This window comes from Thunnus albacares, chromosome 17 (genome assembly GCF_914725855.1).
Source record: "Thunnus albacares chromosome 17, fThuAlb1.1, whole genome shotgun sequence".
Lineage (NCBI taxonomy): Eukaryota > Metazoa > Chordata > Actinopteri > Scombriformes > Scombridae > Thunnus > Thunnus albacares.
In genome coordinates this window covers 22087707-22102740 of record NC_058122.1, presented here as the reverse complement: position 1 = coordinate 22102740, position 15034 = coordinate 22087707, and the positions used below count along the sequence as shown (strand labels likewise).

General features: G+C 42.3%; 1 protein-coding gene and 1 long non-coding RNA gene across 3 annotated transcripts; one reads left to right on the top strand and one right to left on the bottom strand.

Annotated features, from left to right (window-relative positions):
- Positions 1-1903: 1903 nt before the first annotated feature.
- LOC122967507 lies at positions 1904-3168 on the bottom strand. Its single transcript, XR_006398621.1, has 3 exons — positions 3019-3168; positions 2448-2621; positions 1904-2097 (listed from the first exon to the last, which is right to left on the bottom strand). It is a non-coding gene; the product is annotated as an uncharacterized LOC122967507 (long non-coding RNA).
- Positions 3169-6303: 3135 nt separating this feature from the next.
- LOC122967249 (neurogenic differentiation factor 2-like) lies at positions 6304-11265 on the top strand. Of its 2 annotated transcripts, none has more exons than XM_044331786.1 (2): positions 6304-6537; positions 9054-11265. In XM_044331786.1, exon 2 carries the CDS (start codon positions 9061-9063, stop codon positions 10132-10134), a length of 1074 nt encoding a protein of 357 aa, XP_044187721.1. In that variant the 5' UTR covers positions 6304-6537; positions 9054-9060; the 3' UTR covers positions 10135-11265. The 2 variants fall into 2 exon arrangements, with proteins under 2 accessions (XP_044187721.1, XP_044187722.1); XM_044331787.1 differs by lacking the exon at positions 6304-6537 and adding an exon at positions 7153-8067.
- The last annotated feature ends 3769 nt before the right edge of the window (positions 11266-15034 follow it).

Here is a 15034-nt window from a genome sequence, read left to right as displayed (position 1 = left end):
ACCACATAAACATAACAACCAAACCAGCTCATCTCATAGGATTGACAGTCAAGTACATAAAAAAATTGTCACCCTTTCAACAGAACATTAGAGCATTAACACAAAATTATAAATCAATCACAATTCCCCAAGAAGTCATAGCATACTTGTAGTTTCTTCATACAAATACAGTCAATCTTAATAAACATAAATCCTTTCCATAATTTCGTTTTCATAATAAAATTATATATTTCCAACTAATTTTATCTGACCTGTGTATTATTGCCCTTTTTTGCATGTAGGCCTACTGTTACCACAGTGTTTTTACCCTACTATTTCATCAAGGTGGATGTTTGACTTTAAATTAGATTGTCAGACTGAGGGAAGGTTTCATCAACTACTACAGGTGCCCTCTGTTGCTGCACTGCACCCAAGAGAAAGACATAACCCCAAGATGGTACATAACACACTGTCACAAAATGTGACAGAAGAACAAATGGACAGAAAGGGGATTACCTCCTTGTTATCTTTGCAACATCAGACACCCAGGACCCAAAATCCACCTGGAATCTGTTAGCACAGCACCGCGCATGATGGGATCTTCTCTGAGAAGTAAGACAGAGAAACTGAGGGATGGGAGACAAGAATATAGAATATAGAGTCTCTAGGGAAAAAATAGATCCAGGAGACAACAGAGTGTTCACAAGAGTAGCATCAGTGTGGAAAGCTGAAGAGGAAGAAAATCCTTGTTTGGATCAACTCACGACTGCCTTTTTCTTTTTTTATCATAAAGAATTTGTATAACTATTCTTTTCGAAGGTTTCAGTTTCTCAAAACGTTGTTTATGCTCTTTCAACCTAGGTATAGATGACAAAAAATATCACAGATATGGGAATGGAGCAAACCCTTAAGATGTAAAATAGACTTCTGTGGTTTATTTGATGATATTTTACATTGAAAAAATGGCAGGCTGGAAAACAACTGTGTAACTCCTGTGTAATGCCAATCACTTTATACTGTCACTCCTCAGGGCTTGTGCACTTTATAAGTAGCCTACAGTCTGACGTTTAGGAACAAAATGGTATAAAAATGTTTCTCCTTTTACTTTAACGTATTGGCATTATACAGTTACGGCCTGTTTTCTTTGGGATACAAGAAATGCATTTTTTATGCATTCATTTTAGAAAATTAATTTGCTTTGAATAAATTGAGAATTTAAGATACATTTAGGGTTGTTTCATGTGAAATTGAGAGTTTCCACTTACTCAAAAAGAGGTGTCATTTTTGATAATGCTTAAATACAGATAACCCAGACAGAGCTTCTTACTTAGCAGATATAAAAGTGACAGCAGATGGCAGTAAATTCCAGTAGATGGCAGCCTTTTGTTACATTTGGCTCCATTAAAAAAAATGTTGTCTAAAGAGCATCCCTAATGGGGGTTGAAATTGAAACTGAGGTGCTCATTTAGGATGAAAGTAAATTTAAAACATGTCACCGCCGGGGGACATTGAATAGATGGATAAAATGTATAAATCACTCTTAACAGGAAGTGGCAGCGTGTGAATTGAGATACTATTGAGGCTGAGAGGAAACCTCTTGAGACACAACTGAGACACAGGAAGGGGAAGGAAACACTACAATGATTGCAGATTCCTGAAAAGCTAAAGATGGTTTAGTGAGTGGAAGATATTCTTAAACTTTGATTTGGACATTTTAGTGAGGCAGAGCTTTTGGGAAACAAAGCTAGACGTGAAAAAACGACAACAGAGGTCTGAGTGTTTTGTGTGAGTGACAATATATGTGTGCGTATACGTGTGGGTGGGTGAGAGGAGTAACTTAGGGTGGGGTGTTGGAGATGTAGCAGGTGGAAGACATGGTGGAGGCAGAGACGGAGGAGGACGTGGCAGTAGGGCAGTGATTTAATTAGCACCCTCTACCCCCTCCAGCCTTTCACTCATAGCATCAATAATGCATGGCCCCTTGTTTCCACTGCCATAATTAATCCTCTCTTACTATAATTAAAAGCCAAAAATCCCACAAGATGGTTCAGCTTGGCCAGGCACGGGTTGGGTTGGCACAGGAACTGATGAAAAACTCCAGAGCCTCACACACACACCCTGTGGACCGACAGATCGACAGACAGACAGACATGTTGACAGAGAGTTCAATAGAGAGATCAATAGCCAACCCAGCTCCAACACAGGCAGAGTGAATGAGGCATGAAGGCAAGCCGAAATACGTGCAAAATGGGACACGTGAGCAAATTAAATGAATGAATTTGACAGAACCGATCCTTGAAAATGTGCCTTTGTGGCACAGTGTTTGAGAATGAGTGAGAAAGTGAGGGAAGAGCGAGCCAAACACAAATCTACCAAACCCAGTTCCACTCCCAAGAAAAAGAGGATGGATGTACAAGCACACACACCCACACCCACACACACACACACCTACTCACACACATACTTACACAGGCATCCTGCTCCCAGGTGAGGATTGTCTCCGCTGCAGCCAAACCAGACGAGAGGGAGAGGTGGAGCTTTCTGATGCTGCAATTAGGACCACACTGTCTGGGCGAGCAAACAAGAATGAATATTTCAGTCCGGAGATCTCCATGGGTACCTATGGTGGGGGCCTGGCACACCTACAGGCACACACACACATACAGACACCCACACACACACATAGACAGTTACACAGGCTTACCAGGGCTGCCAGAATTATTCACCTCCCAATCACAGATGCCACAATTATCACATCCGTTTCAGTGCGTAGGCTAAATGATGCCAACTGTTATGCTCATTGAACTATTGTACATGGTTTACAATATCAGTATAAATATGCATCAGTAGGAGCAGTCATACTATGTAGCCGACGGTTTCTCCTTTGTGAAAATAGGTGCAACGAGCATTCGCGCTTGGCCACGTGCCAGGAGACAACACAGTTGGTGGAGCAGAGGTCATATCTATGCAATCTAAATTACATCTCCTCTCTACTCTCTCTACCTTCCTCACCTCCTCTTTCAGACAGAGAGTACTCACCTCGCTCACTCAACTCTTCAAGCGTTTGCTTCATTTCAGAGGGTCCAGCGTGCAACGTCCTCTTCAGCCACACACTTGTACAGTAGGAGCATTCCCTCTGGTGCGGGTTCATTGTCGATGCTCCGCGCGGCCCTCCTCCTGCCCCGCCGTCCTCGGCCCCATCTCCACTTGATTTATCGCTCTAAAATACCACTGCACTAATTAGTCAAGTAATTAATTAATAGGCATTTGCATTTGTGCATATGCAATTAGAGGGCTGGAGAGAGGAGAGTGCAGATGGGGTCCGGGAGTCTGGTGGGGGGTGGGTGGGTGTGTGTGTTTGTGTGTGTGTGTGTGTGTGTGTGTGTGCTGTATTTCATATTTTTTTTTGCCAGCAGAAGTTTGCAATTCTTCCAGAAAGACAAGTGAAGTGCAGGTCATCACCTCAGATGTCTGACAGTGAGGAAAGGAAAGGAGGAAGGGAGGAGGGGGAAGATGACAAAGGTAGGAGGTGTGGCTTGATGACTTTGAAAGGCTATTGGGTGTCATTTGACCATAGAGGAGAAAAGAGTGATGGGGAATTTGATATCTTAAAGGGAAAGGGCTTCAATTTTTGCATTTTGATTACATGCATTTAGGCTATGAAAAGGCACAGCAGGTGGCCCTTACTTAAGACTAATCCGCATACAAACAGGATGCAAAGTCATTCTAAAATATTGTAATTCCAAACAAGCTCTCCTCCAGCGTTTCAATATCAGATCAAAGCCTCCCTGATTGGAGTCGCCTTGAGCCCGGTGCTGGCTAAAGCCATGCTGTTGACATTTAGCATTTATTTTGGCAAGGTGACCTGAAGGTTGTTTGGGACTTGTTGAGAAGCATCAGCCCCCCATGGCCGCAGCAATTGAACCCTCCCCCCTCTTTCCCCACTGCAGCTGAGGTAGGATAGGGCAGCGATTTGGCTGGCAGTGAAGCTCCATGCCCCTCTATTCTCCCTTCACACACACACACAAACACACACACACACACACACACACACACATAAACACTGACACAATCACCCCACCATGGTTTGGGGCAGTGCCAGGTTACCATCCCCTCATCCCATAAGGGATGAGACACATTAGTGAATGTGCAGCATCACGGCTCCCTTGCCACAGCTGCCACACTACCGGTGACCCCAGGGATGACCCCGCCACCCTCTAAACACTCCCCCAGTTATGGTTGCGGAGGAGATGTAGGGGTGAGCCAGGCCCAAGGACATGATGAGCTTCTATCAGCTATTTTTCAGCCTCCAGGTCCCTGTTCCCTCAGCCCGACGGGTCTCTTTGTGCCAAATTGGACTTGGTGGTCATCAAACTCATTTCTCCCACATTAACTCCACTAATATGTGCTAAATAGAGAGATCTCGGGGCTGGGATGGACACAATGCAGCGAGGCAGACGCACTAGAGGGACTGGGATGCTGGTAGTGAGGAATTCTTGCATCTAAGCCACTGATGTGCCAACATGCCCCCTCCTAAATCTCAGGCACCTCTGCCAGCTTCTACCAGCACCAATTCCCTGTCATCAACAGCTACACACCCGCTCCCCCCCCTCTTCCTCCTCATTTTTCATACATCCCTAGTGAGCCTGCACACCTGGGTCTCACTCTCTCTCTCTCTCTCTCTCTCTCTCTCTCTCTCTCTCTCTCTCTCTCTCTCTCTCTCTCTCTCACCCTTCCTCTCACTGTGCCTCTTTCCCTCTTCCTCTGATGCTCGCCCCTGAAGGCGCCCCTCACTCAGCATTACGCCCTGGAAACACCAGCAGCAGCTCTGGCAAACCGCACACATTCGGACACAGCTACCAGGAAACATTTGATCTTCACACTTCACCACATGAGCACCAGTCCACACACACACGCACACACACACACACATATATACACACAGACCCTTGCATACAGCAGAAGCCTATGTAACATTATACCTTTTATATTGACTCATTTGTGGTTTTGGCAAGTGGGTCATCTGTGCCCGGTGTTGTGCCCACAAGAGTCAGAGCAAATCACAATTGGTTTTGGTTGTCGTTCCTCTGAATACATGGAAGCATAATTTGATCCAATTAGGTAAATAAATAAACAATATGCCTTCTGTTCCACGGCCTTAATGCACTTATAATGCATCCCCATCCCCCTACCCCCCGCCAGAGATGTGGTGGAGGGTAAACCCTGCAACTAAACCCACTTTACCCACCTTTCATTTGCTGAAGAGTTAATTGATGTCATTTTATAATACATTATTGTCGTATTATCCTCTCAAACTTCTTTAAAAAAAAAAAAACAGTTCATTGCTTGTGTAGATATGATTTTATAGCAGCACTTGACTAGCTGCAGGTCATAGTTGTTTACTGTATTATCACATTAACACTATTAGACACTTAATAGGCGACCCTGTGGAGTAATCACTATAACACCCCTATAGGGAATCAGTATGGCTGAGATTATGCATTGATCCCATCATACTTAACTGTACTGTATATTCACTTCCTATACAACTATAATCCTCCTCGTGCAGACTGCTCCCTTCTCCCTTGCATTTCATATTAACTGTAGTTTGGCAGGTGAATGGGAAAATTCCCAGATATGATAAGAAAATAGCCTACATCTCTTGAAGCAGCAACACAGGTCAACAATGATGAGTTTTGTTGTTCCACCATTTTATCTTCTCCCCCCTCTCTCTCTCTCTATCTCTCTCTCTCTCTCTCTCTCTCTCTCTCTCTCTCTCTCTCTCTCTCTCTCTCTGTTTTTCCTCCTTTTTTTCTGGCTGTGTGAGCGCTAGCGCGGTGACAGATGGCGAAGCCCTCCTCCTCCTCCTCCTCCACCACCACCACCACCACCTCCTCCTCCTCCTCTACCTCCTCCACCGCACCCCCCCCCCCCCCCCCCCCCACCCTTCTCTCTCTCTCTCTCTCTCTCTCTCTCTCTCTCTCTCTCTCTCTCTCTCTCTCTCTCTCTCTCTCTATCTCTCTTCCCCCGGGAGGGCAAATCTCTCCGAATGCGGGCGCATGTCAATCACCGGGCTCTCCTGTGATGGCTCTTGCCGGTGACGTGCCAGCCATATGGGCGCTGGCATCACAGCCTTAGCTGGTATGTAACCCCGTCCCCGGTAGCTCACAGTTGCCACACACGCGCGCACACACACACACACACACACACACACATACACACACACACACACACACACACACATACACACACACATACATACAGTACACACATACATACATGTTCACTCCTCACTCACACACAGACTCGCCGAAGACGCACGTTCAGCTCGCAAGCTCCGGTTATTCGAGTGCGCGCGCCGGGAGAGAAGCACCACTAAACAACCCCATCAGAGCCAGAGGAGGAGAGCCGCGCGCTGCTGCCTGCACCTACACACTGATAGGGAGCGTTGGTTCGCTCGCTCATGCGGCCCCTGAAGATGGTCTGAAACTCAAGCGCAGTTTTTTTTTTTTCCTCTCTCTCTCTCTCTCCTATCCCCTGTGAAGAGCTCGAGACGAGGTAAGTTGGAACATAAACAACAACAGTAGCAAGAAAAAAAAAAGAAGAAAAAAAAAATCTTTGGATGCTGAAGCGCAGGTCCAAAATGGAGGAGTAAATTAATCTAATAAACAGATGAACAGATGTATTTTTAATGCAAGGTGGTTCATCTGCGTTTGTTACTGTACTTTAAATAGCTTGTTTTGGGAAATTAAGGCACCTTTATCGCTCATAATTTGTAGGGTAAAATGCTAATAATCTACTGGCATGAATCCATGTGGAAATCTAATGTATAGTCGCCCAATATGTGTGTGACTTTGCTCCTGTGTGTTCCTATTGATCCACGGTGTATAGGCTCTGTGCAGAGTCTAAATCTGCTGATGGCACATTTTGGCAAAAATGTCATAAATGGCATGTTGACCAGTTTATTGGATTTCCATATTAGGTGCACAAAATAGCTCCGCACTCCACCTCTCTCTCTCTCTCTCTCTCTCTTTCTCTCTCTTTCTCTCTCTCTTTCTCGCTCTCTTTCTGCTTGCCCTTCAACTTTTGGCATCCATCTACCTGGATTATAAAAGATAAAGATCAAAATGCCACGCTTGAGTCAAAAAGGCGTCAAAAAGCGACTCCCGGTCCGGGTTTCAACCCCTCCAGGATTATTTTCAGGGAGCAATCTTGGAGAATTGGAGTAGCCCCCCCCTTTTTTTACAACAGCGTCGCGCAGGCTGTAAATAGATCATATCGGACATTAATTTGATTTAGAGATTCCTGCGCCTGGACATTGAATCAGAGAAACAAAAGACGATGAGCAGCACAGATATCAGTAGAAGATTTTGACATCAGCCCCCGCTGCCTCAGCGAAGGACGTCCTCGAGCTTAATGGGAGATTTATTGATGATTTTGTCGATGATTTGCACGTCCAATCTCGGAGCAAATGAAAGGGTGGGACAACGCCATTGACTGTGACAGGCGGTGTGCATTATGATTTATCTCTGTTTGTCCAATTTTATCTCCAACAATCTATCTCGACATAACATTGTTTAAACCCACAGTCGTTTGCTGCTCCAGGGGAGTAAATGCATGCAGGCTTTTGCAGGATATTTGTGTGTTTCACGAGTTGTGTTTTTTTTTTTTTTTTTTTTAACGAGGGCTAAAAGGATACAAGCGATTTCCATCTGCAAAGGGCTGACTAAAAAAAAAGTGCTTTGAAATCATGCACTCGTGCATACTGAATTATGTGTGAAATCTATTTCGTGTAAGCTGCATGGTCTGTTAATTAAACGTTGTTGTGTTTTTTTTCTCCCCCCTTCTAATTGAGCAAACCTCCTGAGCCTGAGATTTAAAAACTAGATTTTGCCCCTGGCACACCCCCCGAGATAATTAACCAACCATCACAGCCTACCTTACCACGGGCTGCAAGTCTATCTGCTGCTGCACTATAATAATAGATGGGAAGTGAAACATGTTAGGGAGGAAGCCAATGGAGGCTTATTGAAGCTGTCAAAGATCACCTCGTCTTTCTGTGATGGGACTGAACTTACTAATCAAGTGGTAGGCTAATCAATTTACTTTTGATTTTAGATTTATTAATAATACACGTTTGCTTACTTTTAAAACATTAAATGTACTTCGTTACTGTTATTTTGATGTATTTTGCGAAAGAATTTAATGTATTTTTATCCTAAAAAGGGAATATTTCTTTCTTTATGTATTATAATTATTATTATAATGATGATTATTATTGTTTCATCTGACATACGATATATAAAATGTTAATATTTTATTTATTTTAAAAGACAGTGGGTTACTTTTCCTGTTGGCTGCTGCTTAAAGGCCATGGTATTAAAACAGCTTTCCAAGCCTTTTTACAGCTTGAATTAGGAAATGTCTATAAGCTTTAATTTAATAATCAGCGTGACTTTATACGGAGCAAACCTACCAATTAAATAAAATCCCTTTCGCCTCCTCTGAGGAGAGGTGTATGGGTATAGATGAATAGTGCTGGAATGCAGCCAGCAGTGTATATATATGGGCGTCAGGAGGAGTGAAAGTGGGGGCCCCCCCGTGGGACCTGTAATGTGGCCCCTGCCGCTGGGACCCGCTGCTGAGAGGACGCGAGAGGGCACACGGGATGACAGCAGGGATTTAAATGAGGGATCCGTCTGGCTGTAACCCAGCGTAAAGCTTTTAAGAGCTGATTTCTTTCTCTTTTTCAGCCCCCACAAATTTGCACTCTTTGTCCTGTAGGTGAAAATAACGACTCTGATGGTAAAATGATATTAAAAGTCAAGCAGCGATAGTAGTCTAGTTAATAGTTTTATTGACCTTACCCCGAGAATTTAATACATTTTCAGTGGGATTTATAATATAGGGCCAATATTGGGATGTTTATGGTGACGTGCACTATAGAGAGTTTAATCTTTTTTTCTAGTATGGAGCCATTTCTTCGTTTTCTTATTATACAGCTACTTAGACACTCTGTACATGTCCTGTGCTTGTGAGGCCTCGTTTTCGATTTCTTTTTCTCTCCTCTCCAGAGCCACAATGTTGACGAGGCTTTTCAGTGACCCCTCGCTGCTTCCCGACGTGCAGAAATACTCCGGCTGGGCGGAGGACAGCGAAGGCGAGGGCCCCCGGATCAAAGATGAGGACCATGAGGTAACCCAGGACGACATGGATTCTTCTGAGCTGAGAGGAGACAGCCGGACGCACTCGGAGCACGCCGGGGAAGACGACGAGGACGACGAGGTGGAGGAGGAGGACGACGGAGAGGATACAGAGGGGGACAGGCCCAAGAAAAGGGGCCCCAAGAAGCGCAAGATGACCCAGGCCCGCATCGAGCGCTCCAAGATGCGGCGGACAAAGGCCAACGCGCGAGAGCGGACCCGCATGCACGACCTGAACTCTGCGCTCGACAATCTGCGTAAAGTGGTGCCATGCTACTCCAAAACGCAAAAACTGTCCAAAATCGAGACACTGCGGTTGGCCAAAAACTATATCTGGGCCCTGTCGGAGATATTGCGCTCTGGGAAAAGGCCCGACCTTGTGTCCTACGTCCAGACGCTGTGCAAGGGACTCTCCCAGCCCACGACCAACCTGGTGGCGGGATGCCTGCAGCTGAACTCCCGTAACTTCCTAACCGAGCAGCAGTGTCAGGACGGGAGCAGGTACGGGTCCGGCTCCTTCTCCATGCATTCCTACCCGTACCAGTGCGCGCGTCTCTCCAGCCCCCACTGCCAGCCGGGCTCGAACTCGCATCCGCTGAGGACGCACGGCTACTGCTCGACTTACGACTCTCTCTACGGTGGGAGCGGGTCCCCGGAGTATAACAGTCCTGAATACGAGGGGCCCCTCAGCCCGCCCCTGTGCATCAATGGCAACTTTTCCCTGAAGCACCAAGGCTCTGCGTCCCCCGAAAACGAGAAGGGGTACCACTACTCTATGCATTACTCCGGCCTGCCTGGCTCCAGACCCAGCGGTGCCCACAACCTGGTGTTTGGCTCCTCGGGGACCCGGAGCGGCATTCACTCTGAAAACGTCCTGCCTTACCACGACATGCACTTACACCACGAACGGGCCCCCGTGTATGACGAACTGAACGCGTTTTTTCACAATTAAAAAAAAAAGAGAAGCCTATCGTGCGTCCCCTTGCAATCAACAATCTATCCACGGCACACTTTTTGACAAACTTACCTGTCAGGATTTAGGAATTCTGGAGAGATGTTTCACTCGTTGTCATTAGTGTTTTTCTTTTAATTTATTCAGTGTTCAATTTTGTTTTTGGTTTGCTTTAGTCAGGGATGTAGTGGAGGGCAATCCATCTAACCCACACTCTTGTTATGAGCAACTGAATTTTTCAGCTTTTAAGGCTGATATAAATCTCTAAGAGGAATTTTGATTGAACAAATCCTATCAAGATCTATATGAAAATAAGGGAATTTCAAATTATCAATGTTTTTAAAAATGTGATTTGTGTTTGTATCGGTGGCTGTTTGCATTTTGATTCCTGAAAAGTCAAAGTTTACCCACTTATTTATTTACCACTACATCACTGGCTACAGCTACACCCTGACATTGGCGGTGGTTTTCTAATATTACGAAATTAGAAATAAATCACTGAACAAGCTATAATGCAAATCACATTTACTCGCCTATACGTGCGAGATTTGGGAGGTTGGGAATTTTTTTTGTTTTAGGAATGCAAAGAAAAATGCAGAAAAAAAAATGTGCTGGGTTGGGTTGTTTAAAAAAAAAAAAAAAAAAAAAGATCTGTTCTCCAGCAAATCAATCGTTTCGCATCTATGCAAAACCCAACGACACCACAGAGCGAGGCAACAAGGCCCAGAGAGACACTGTATGATTCATCAGCACTGTTGCTGCACACATACTACACACACACACACACACACACACACACACACACACACACACACACACACTTGGGAATCAAAACCCAACAGATCTGACAATGGCTGAATTGGCCAAAATGTTTAAAACTGAAAAATGAAATGAAATGAAAATACAATGAAATCAGACATTTTTTCTCATTTTAATTTTTTTACTCTTATTTATTCATATTACCCCTGTTCTTCTAATTGAGCCATTGCACTGTAATTTTCTTTCAAATTCAATTTTGGTTCAATACTTTCCTTTTGATTTGCAATCTGCTATGTTGAATAGGTTTATATTATTATTATTATTATTATTATTATTATTATTATTATTATTATTATTATTATTATCATTATTATTATTATTATTATTATTATCATTATTATTATTGCACGTATTTATTGTGTTGTTTTTTGCAATGGATGTTAATAGTCTATGGAAATGAAGGGATCCCATGTGTTGCTGAGCTTTTTTTTTTTCATAAAATTCAAGTCTTTCAACTTTGTATTCAACCAACTGTGTGGTAAAATAAAATGACAATAAATGAGATTGTGCAACTTGATTTTCCTTCTTTTACATCTACGGAAGCTTCGGCAGCCTATTAAAAAAAATGCGGCATTAATAGCTTTCCATCGAAGATTGATTGATAATTCGTTTTTATATCGACTTTAAATGGCTCTTTGTATTTGGAGCATATTGAAATTATAAAAAAGATGTAACTTAAACCTACATCAGTCTTTGTATTAGTCGATAATGACAGTGATGCTGAGCAGGCCTGGTGCCACAACCTGCAGGAGTTCCTCACAGAGCCTTGGGGCCTTAATCCAATAAACCAGGACAGGAGGGAGAGGGCAGTATTGTCACTCATCCTGATGAAATAAATTGGTGCCAATGAGTCATTTTGCTTGGCGGACAGTTAGATTTTTATAAAGCAATCTTTAAAAAAAACAAAAAAAACTGATTTTATTTGCAGACATTTGTTATGTACATTTGGAGACTCTACAGGCTGATCGGAGCACTCTGGTTAACAACTACAAATAGTGCAGGTTAATTGATGCCAAGCACCGCATTCAAGGTCATCAGAGTAATAATGGAGATATTTTAGGACAGGATGTGAGGAGGGCGTTTGTTTCAGCACCGCGGAGAGCTCCCGCAGCTGCCGCCTGGCTCTGTTTTAAAAGGTTCAAGCTTAAACTTTGGTAAAAATCCAAACAATTCAAGCAAACTGTAAGCAATATGATAATACTGAAACACATGATGGACTCTTCATTCACTCCATATGCTTTAGAACATGTTGAACACATTTTCAGAAGGTGTCTTTAGATTTTATCCTAACATATCTAAAACACACACACACACACACACACACACACACACACACACACACACACACACACACACACTCACACGTCCTGTAGGTCTGTTGGTTTCACACCAGAGGCCCTGTAGAATATCACGAAGCGAGATTAGTATGTTAGCCGGCTATCTTTGGGTTTAACTCAGGTTTTCCGGTATCAAGAAGCTGGCTCACTTTTAACTGGTATAAATCACCATGGCAACTTATGCTGAACAGCTAACCTACTCCGGAGCAGTTTAACTTCAGAGGATCAGATCACAACCTGTCAACACCCCGACCACTGACCAATCAGATCACTGGAAAAAAAGAGTCATCATTCCTACAGGATCCTGACATGGACAAAAGTCTTGAGTTTACAATAAAGTTACAAGTAAAAACGAGCTATATATAGTTTTATAGGTCAGTAGAAACATTTTATTGTTCCAGGCTTTATATTTCCACTCTGCTTTTAAAACAGAGCTTCTAACAATGACACTAAACACATAATAATGATTTTATCTGCATTTTAATTGTGCAAAGTTTATTTTATACCCGGAGTGAAAGCTGACAGTGTGAATGATTTTACACTCTGATTCCATCGCTGCAGCTCAGAATAACTTGAGACAAATGTGTGATGATAATTGGAAATAAAAACAAAAGATTGTCTTTCATTAGAAAAATAATCCACACAGTGTTAATTGGCTCCCATGATTATAAATGTGACACTGCGGTCAGATAGACTTCATCAGTTATTGACTACTTTTCCACTCTGTGCTTTTGTAACAGAAACAGTCTGGTATTACATTTAAGTTTTTTATGTGACATATTCAGAATGGTTTCTTCATCATCCAACTAAATAGCAAAAAATACTCACTCAATACTTAAGCCATATATAATAACAACTATATGTATTTTAAGCTTTAGCCTACTTTTAATATTGGAAATTATTTCTAGTGTTTCTACATCTTCTTATTCTGTTGTGTGATTACACGCTTGTTTACATTTCACTTTGTTGAATATGACTTTTTAATGTCTCTAAAACAGAAGTTTTCCGCAGGTACTTGGTATCACATGAAGTACTTCATTCATGGTTCCGGTGATGTGGATCGTAATTAACAATCCCGCCTCTTTCACATGAACGTGCTTGTAGCTAGAAAACCCAGACTTGACTGAGCTAGTTGATAACCAGCTTCGTGATACTGGTTTTCTGGACGACCAGTGTCAATCAGGCTCAGTGAAGAGCCAGCTCACCCAAAGAGAGCCAGACTGAGTTGATTCAGGCCTCAGGTCACGTCAAAGCAGAAAAAATGACAGAGGAACAAAACTAATGATTTTTCTTTTAAAATGTAATAAAAACACACCTGTAGTTTTTTTTGATGCATCGTATATTCCTAAGATTTTGTACTGGGCTACTTGTTGGGCAACGAAAACGAATCTCAACAAAAGAAGGTTATTATTTCTTGTTTTTTCTTCTTCCAAAAATTCTTAATTGCGGCTTTGTGATATCAGAGGCATTATCTTTGATTTCCATGTTTCGAGGATGCATTAAACATCAGATATAAATTATGAAGTCGCCTCCCGTTCATATAGTTTCACCTCCTGTAACTTTAAACACACATTTCATATTAATGCCATACATTTTTAAAAAACAGAATGATTGAGACAGCAATTTCCATTCGTGGGCTGTTTAAATGAATTACATCTGTATGTTTATTAAATATACAGTATGTTAACATAACACACGCTTTCTATGGTCTCACACACAGTGAAGGGGGGGCAGCCGTTGCCACCCCGGCTGGGTTTGGAGCGCTGCCCCGGGACCCATATGTTCCCCAAAATGTCCTGGGTGCTCTCTGCTGTAAGGATACACACAGGCTTTGGGTGGCGGGATGACGGTGACCAACTTCATACCAGCAACACGGACTTAGTCTTAACTGACTATTTTATTTGGAATAAAACGGTGTGAAATATCAGCTGAGGGGTTTTTTTTTTGGAAAGAATGACCACTGCTCGACGCAGGAAGCTTCAATGTTGATCTTGTTTGATTATTTAAATGTAGTGTGAGGATCAGTTAAATAAAAATACAGGAATACAATATTTAAAAAGGAGCATTTTTTGCTGGCCAATCTGAAAATATTCTGTCTGTCATCGTTTATTCCTACAGTTTGTCAAGTGATCTCTTTATATTTGAAAGTTTCAAAGTGTGGATGGTAAAGGAATGACTGTTGTGTATAAGACATACAGTGCATTGATATATATTTTAAATTAGTTTCAATTGACACTTTCAATTAAAACGTGCAATAATATTTCAATACAATACAGAGTGCAATATATAGTAAATAATAAACTAACCTGCAGACAAATCGTTTTTTTAAAAAAAAAAAAAAAAAAAAAAAGGTTATTTATGCCTTTTAACGCCCCTTGAAAAATAAACTTGATAAAGATTAAAAGGTGAATAAAGAAGACATCTTCATTTTTTAATTAAAAAATGAAATTTGTGAAGGTTGCATATACTTACTGCAGAATTCGTTCTGTGCACAGGAGAAATTGGCTTTATTGTGCTTTACATCTCAACAGCATCATTCTGTAAAGATGCATCATGGTGGGACGTTTGATGGTGTAATGCATGACATATTTTAATAATTCTGCATCAGGTAATAAATTCTGATTTACTTGCAGTGTTTCGTTTTTCTGGCGTGTTTTTTTTTTTCATCTTAATAAATCTCTTGCTCATGTCTTTCAGGTTCAGCATAAAAACACTACCTTATATTACATACAATATGGTCCATT

What these genes read in the sequence shown, in the direction of transcription:
- LOC122967249 (XM_044331786.1), top strand. Translation starts at nt 9,061, where the DNA reads ATGTTGACGAGGCTTTTCAGTGACCCCTCGCTGCTTCCCGACGTGCAG.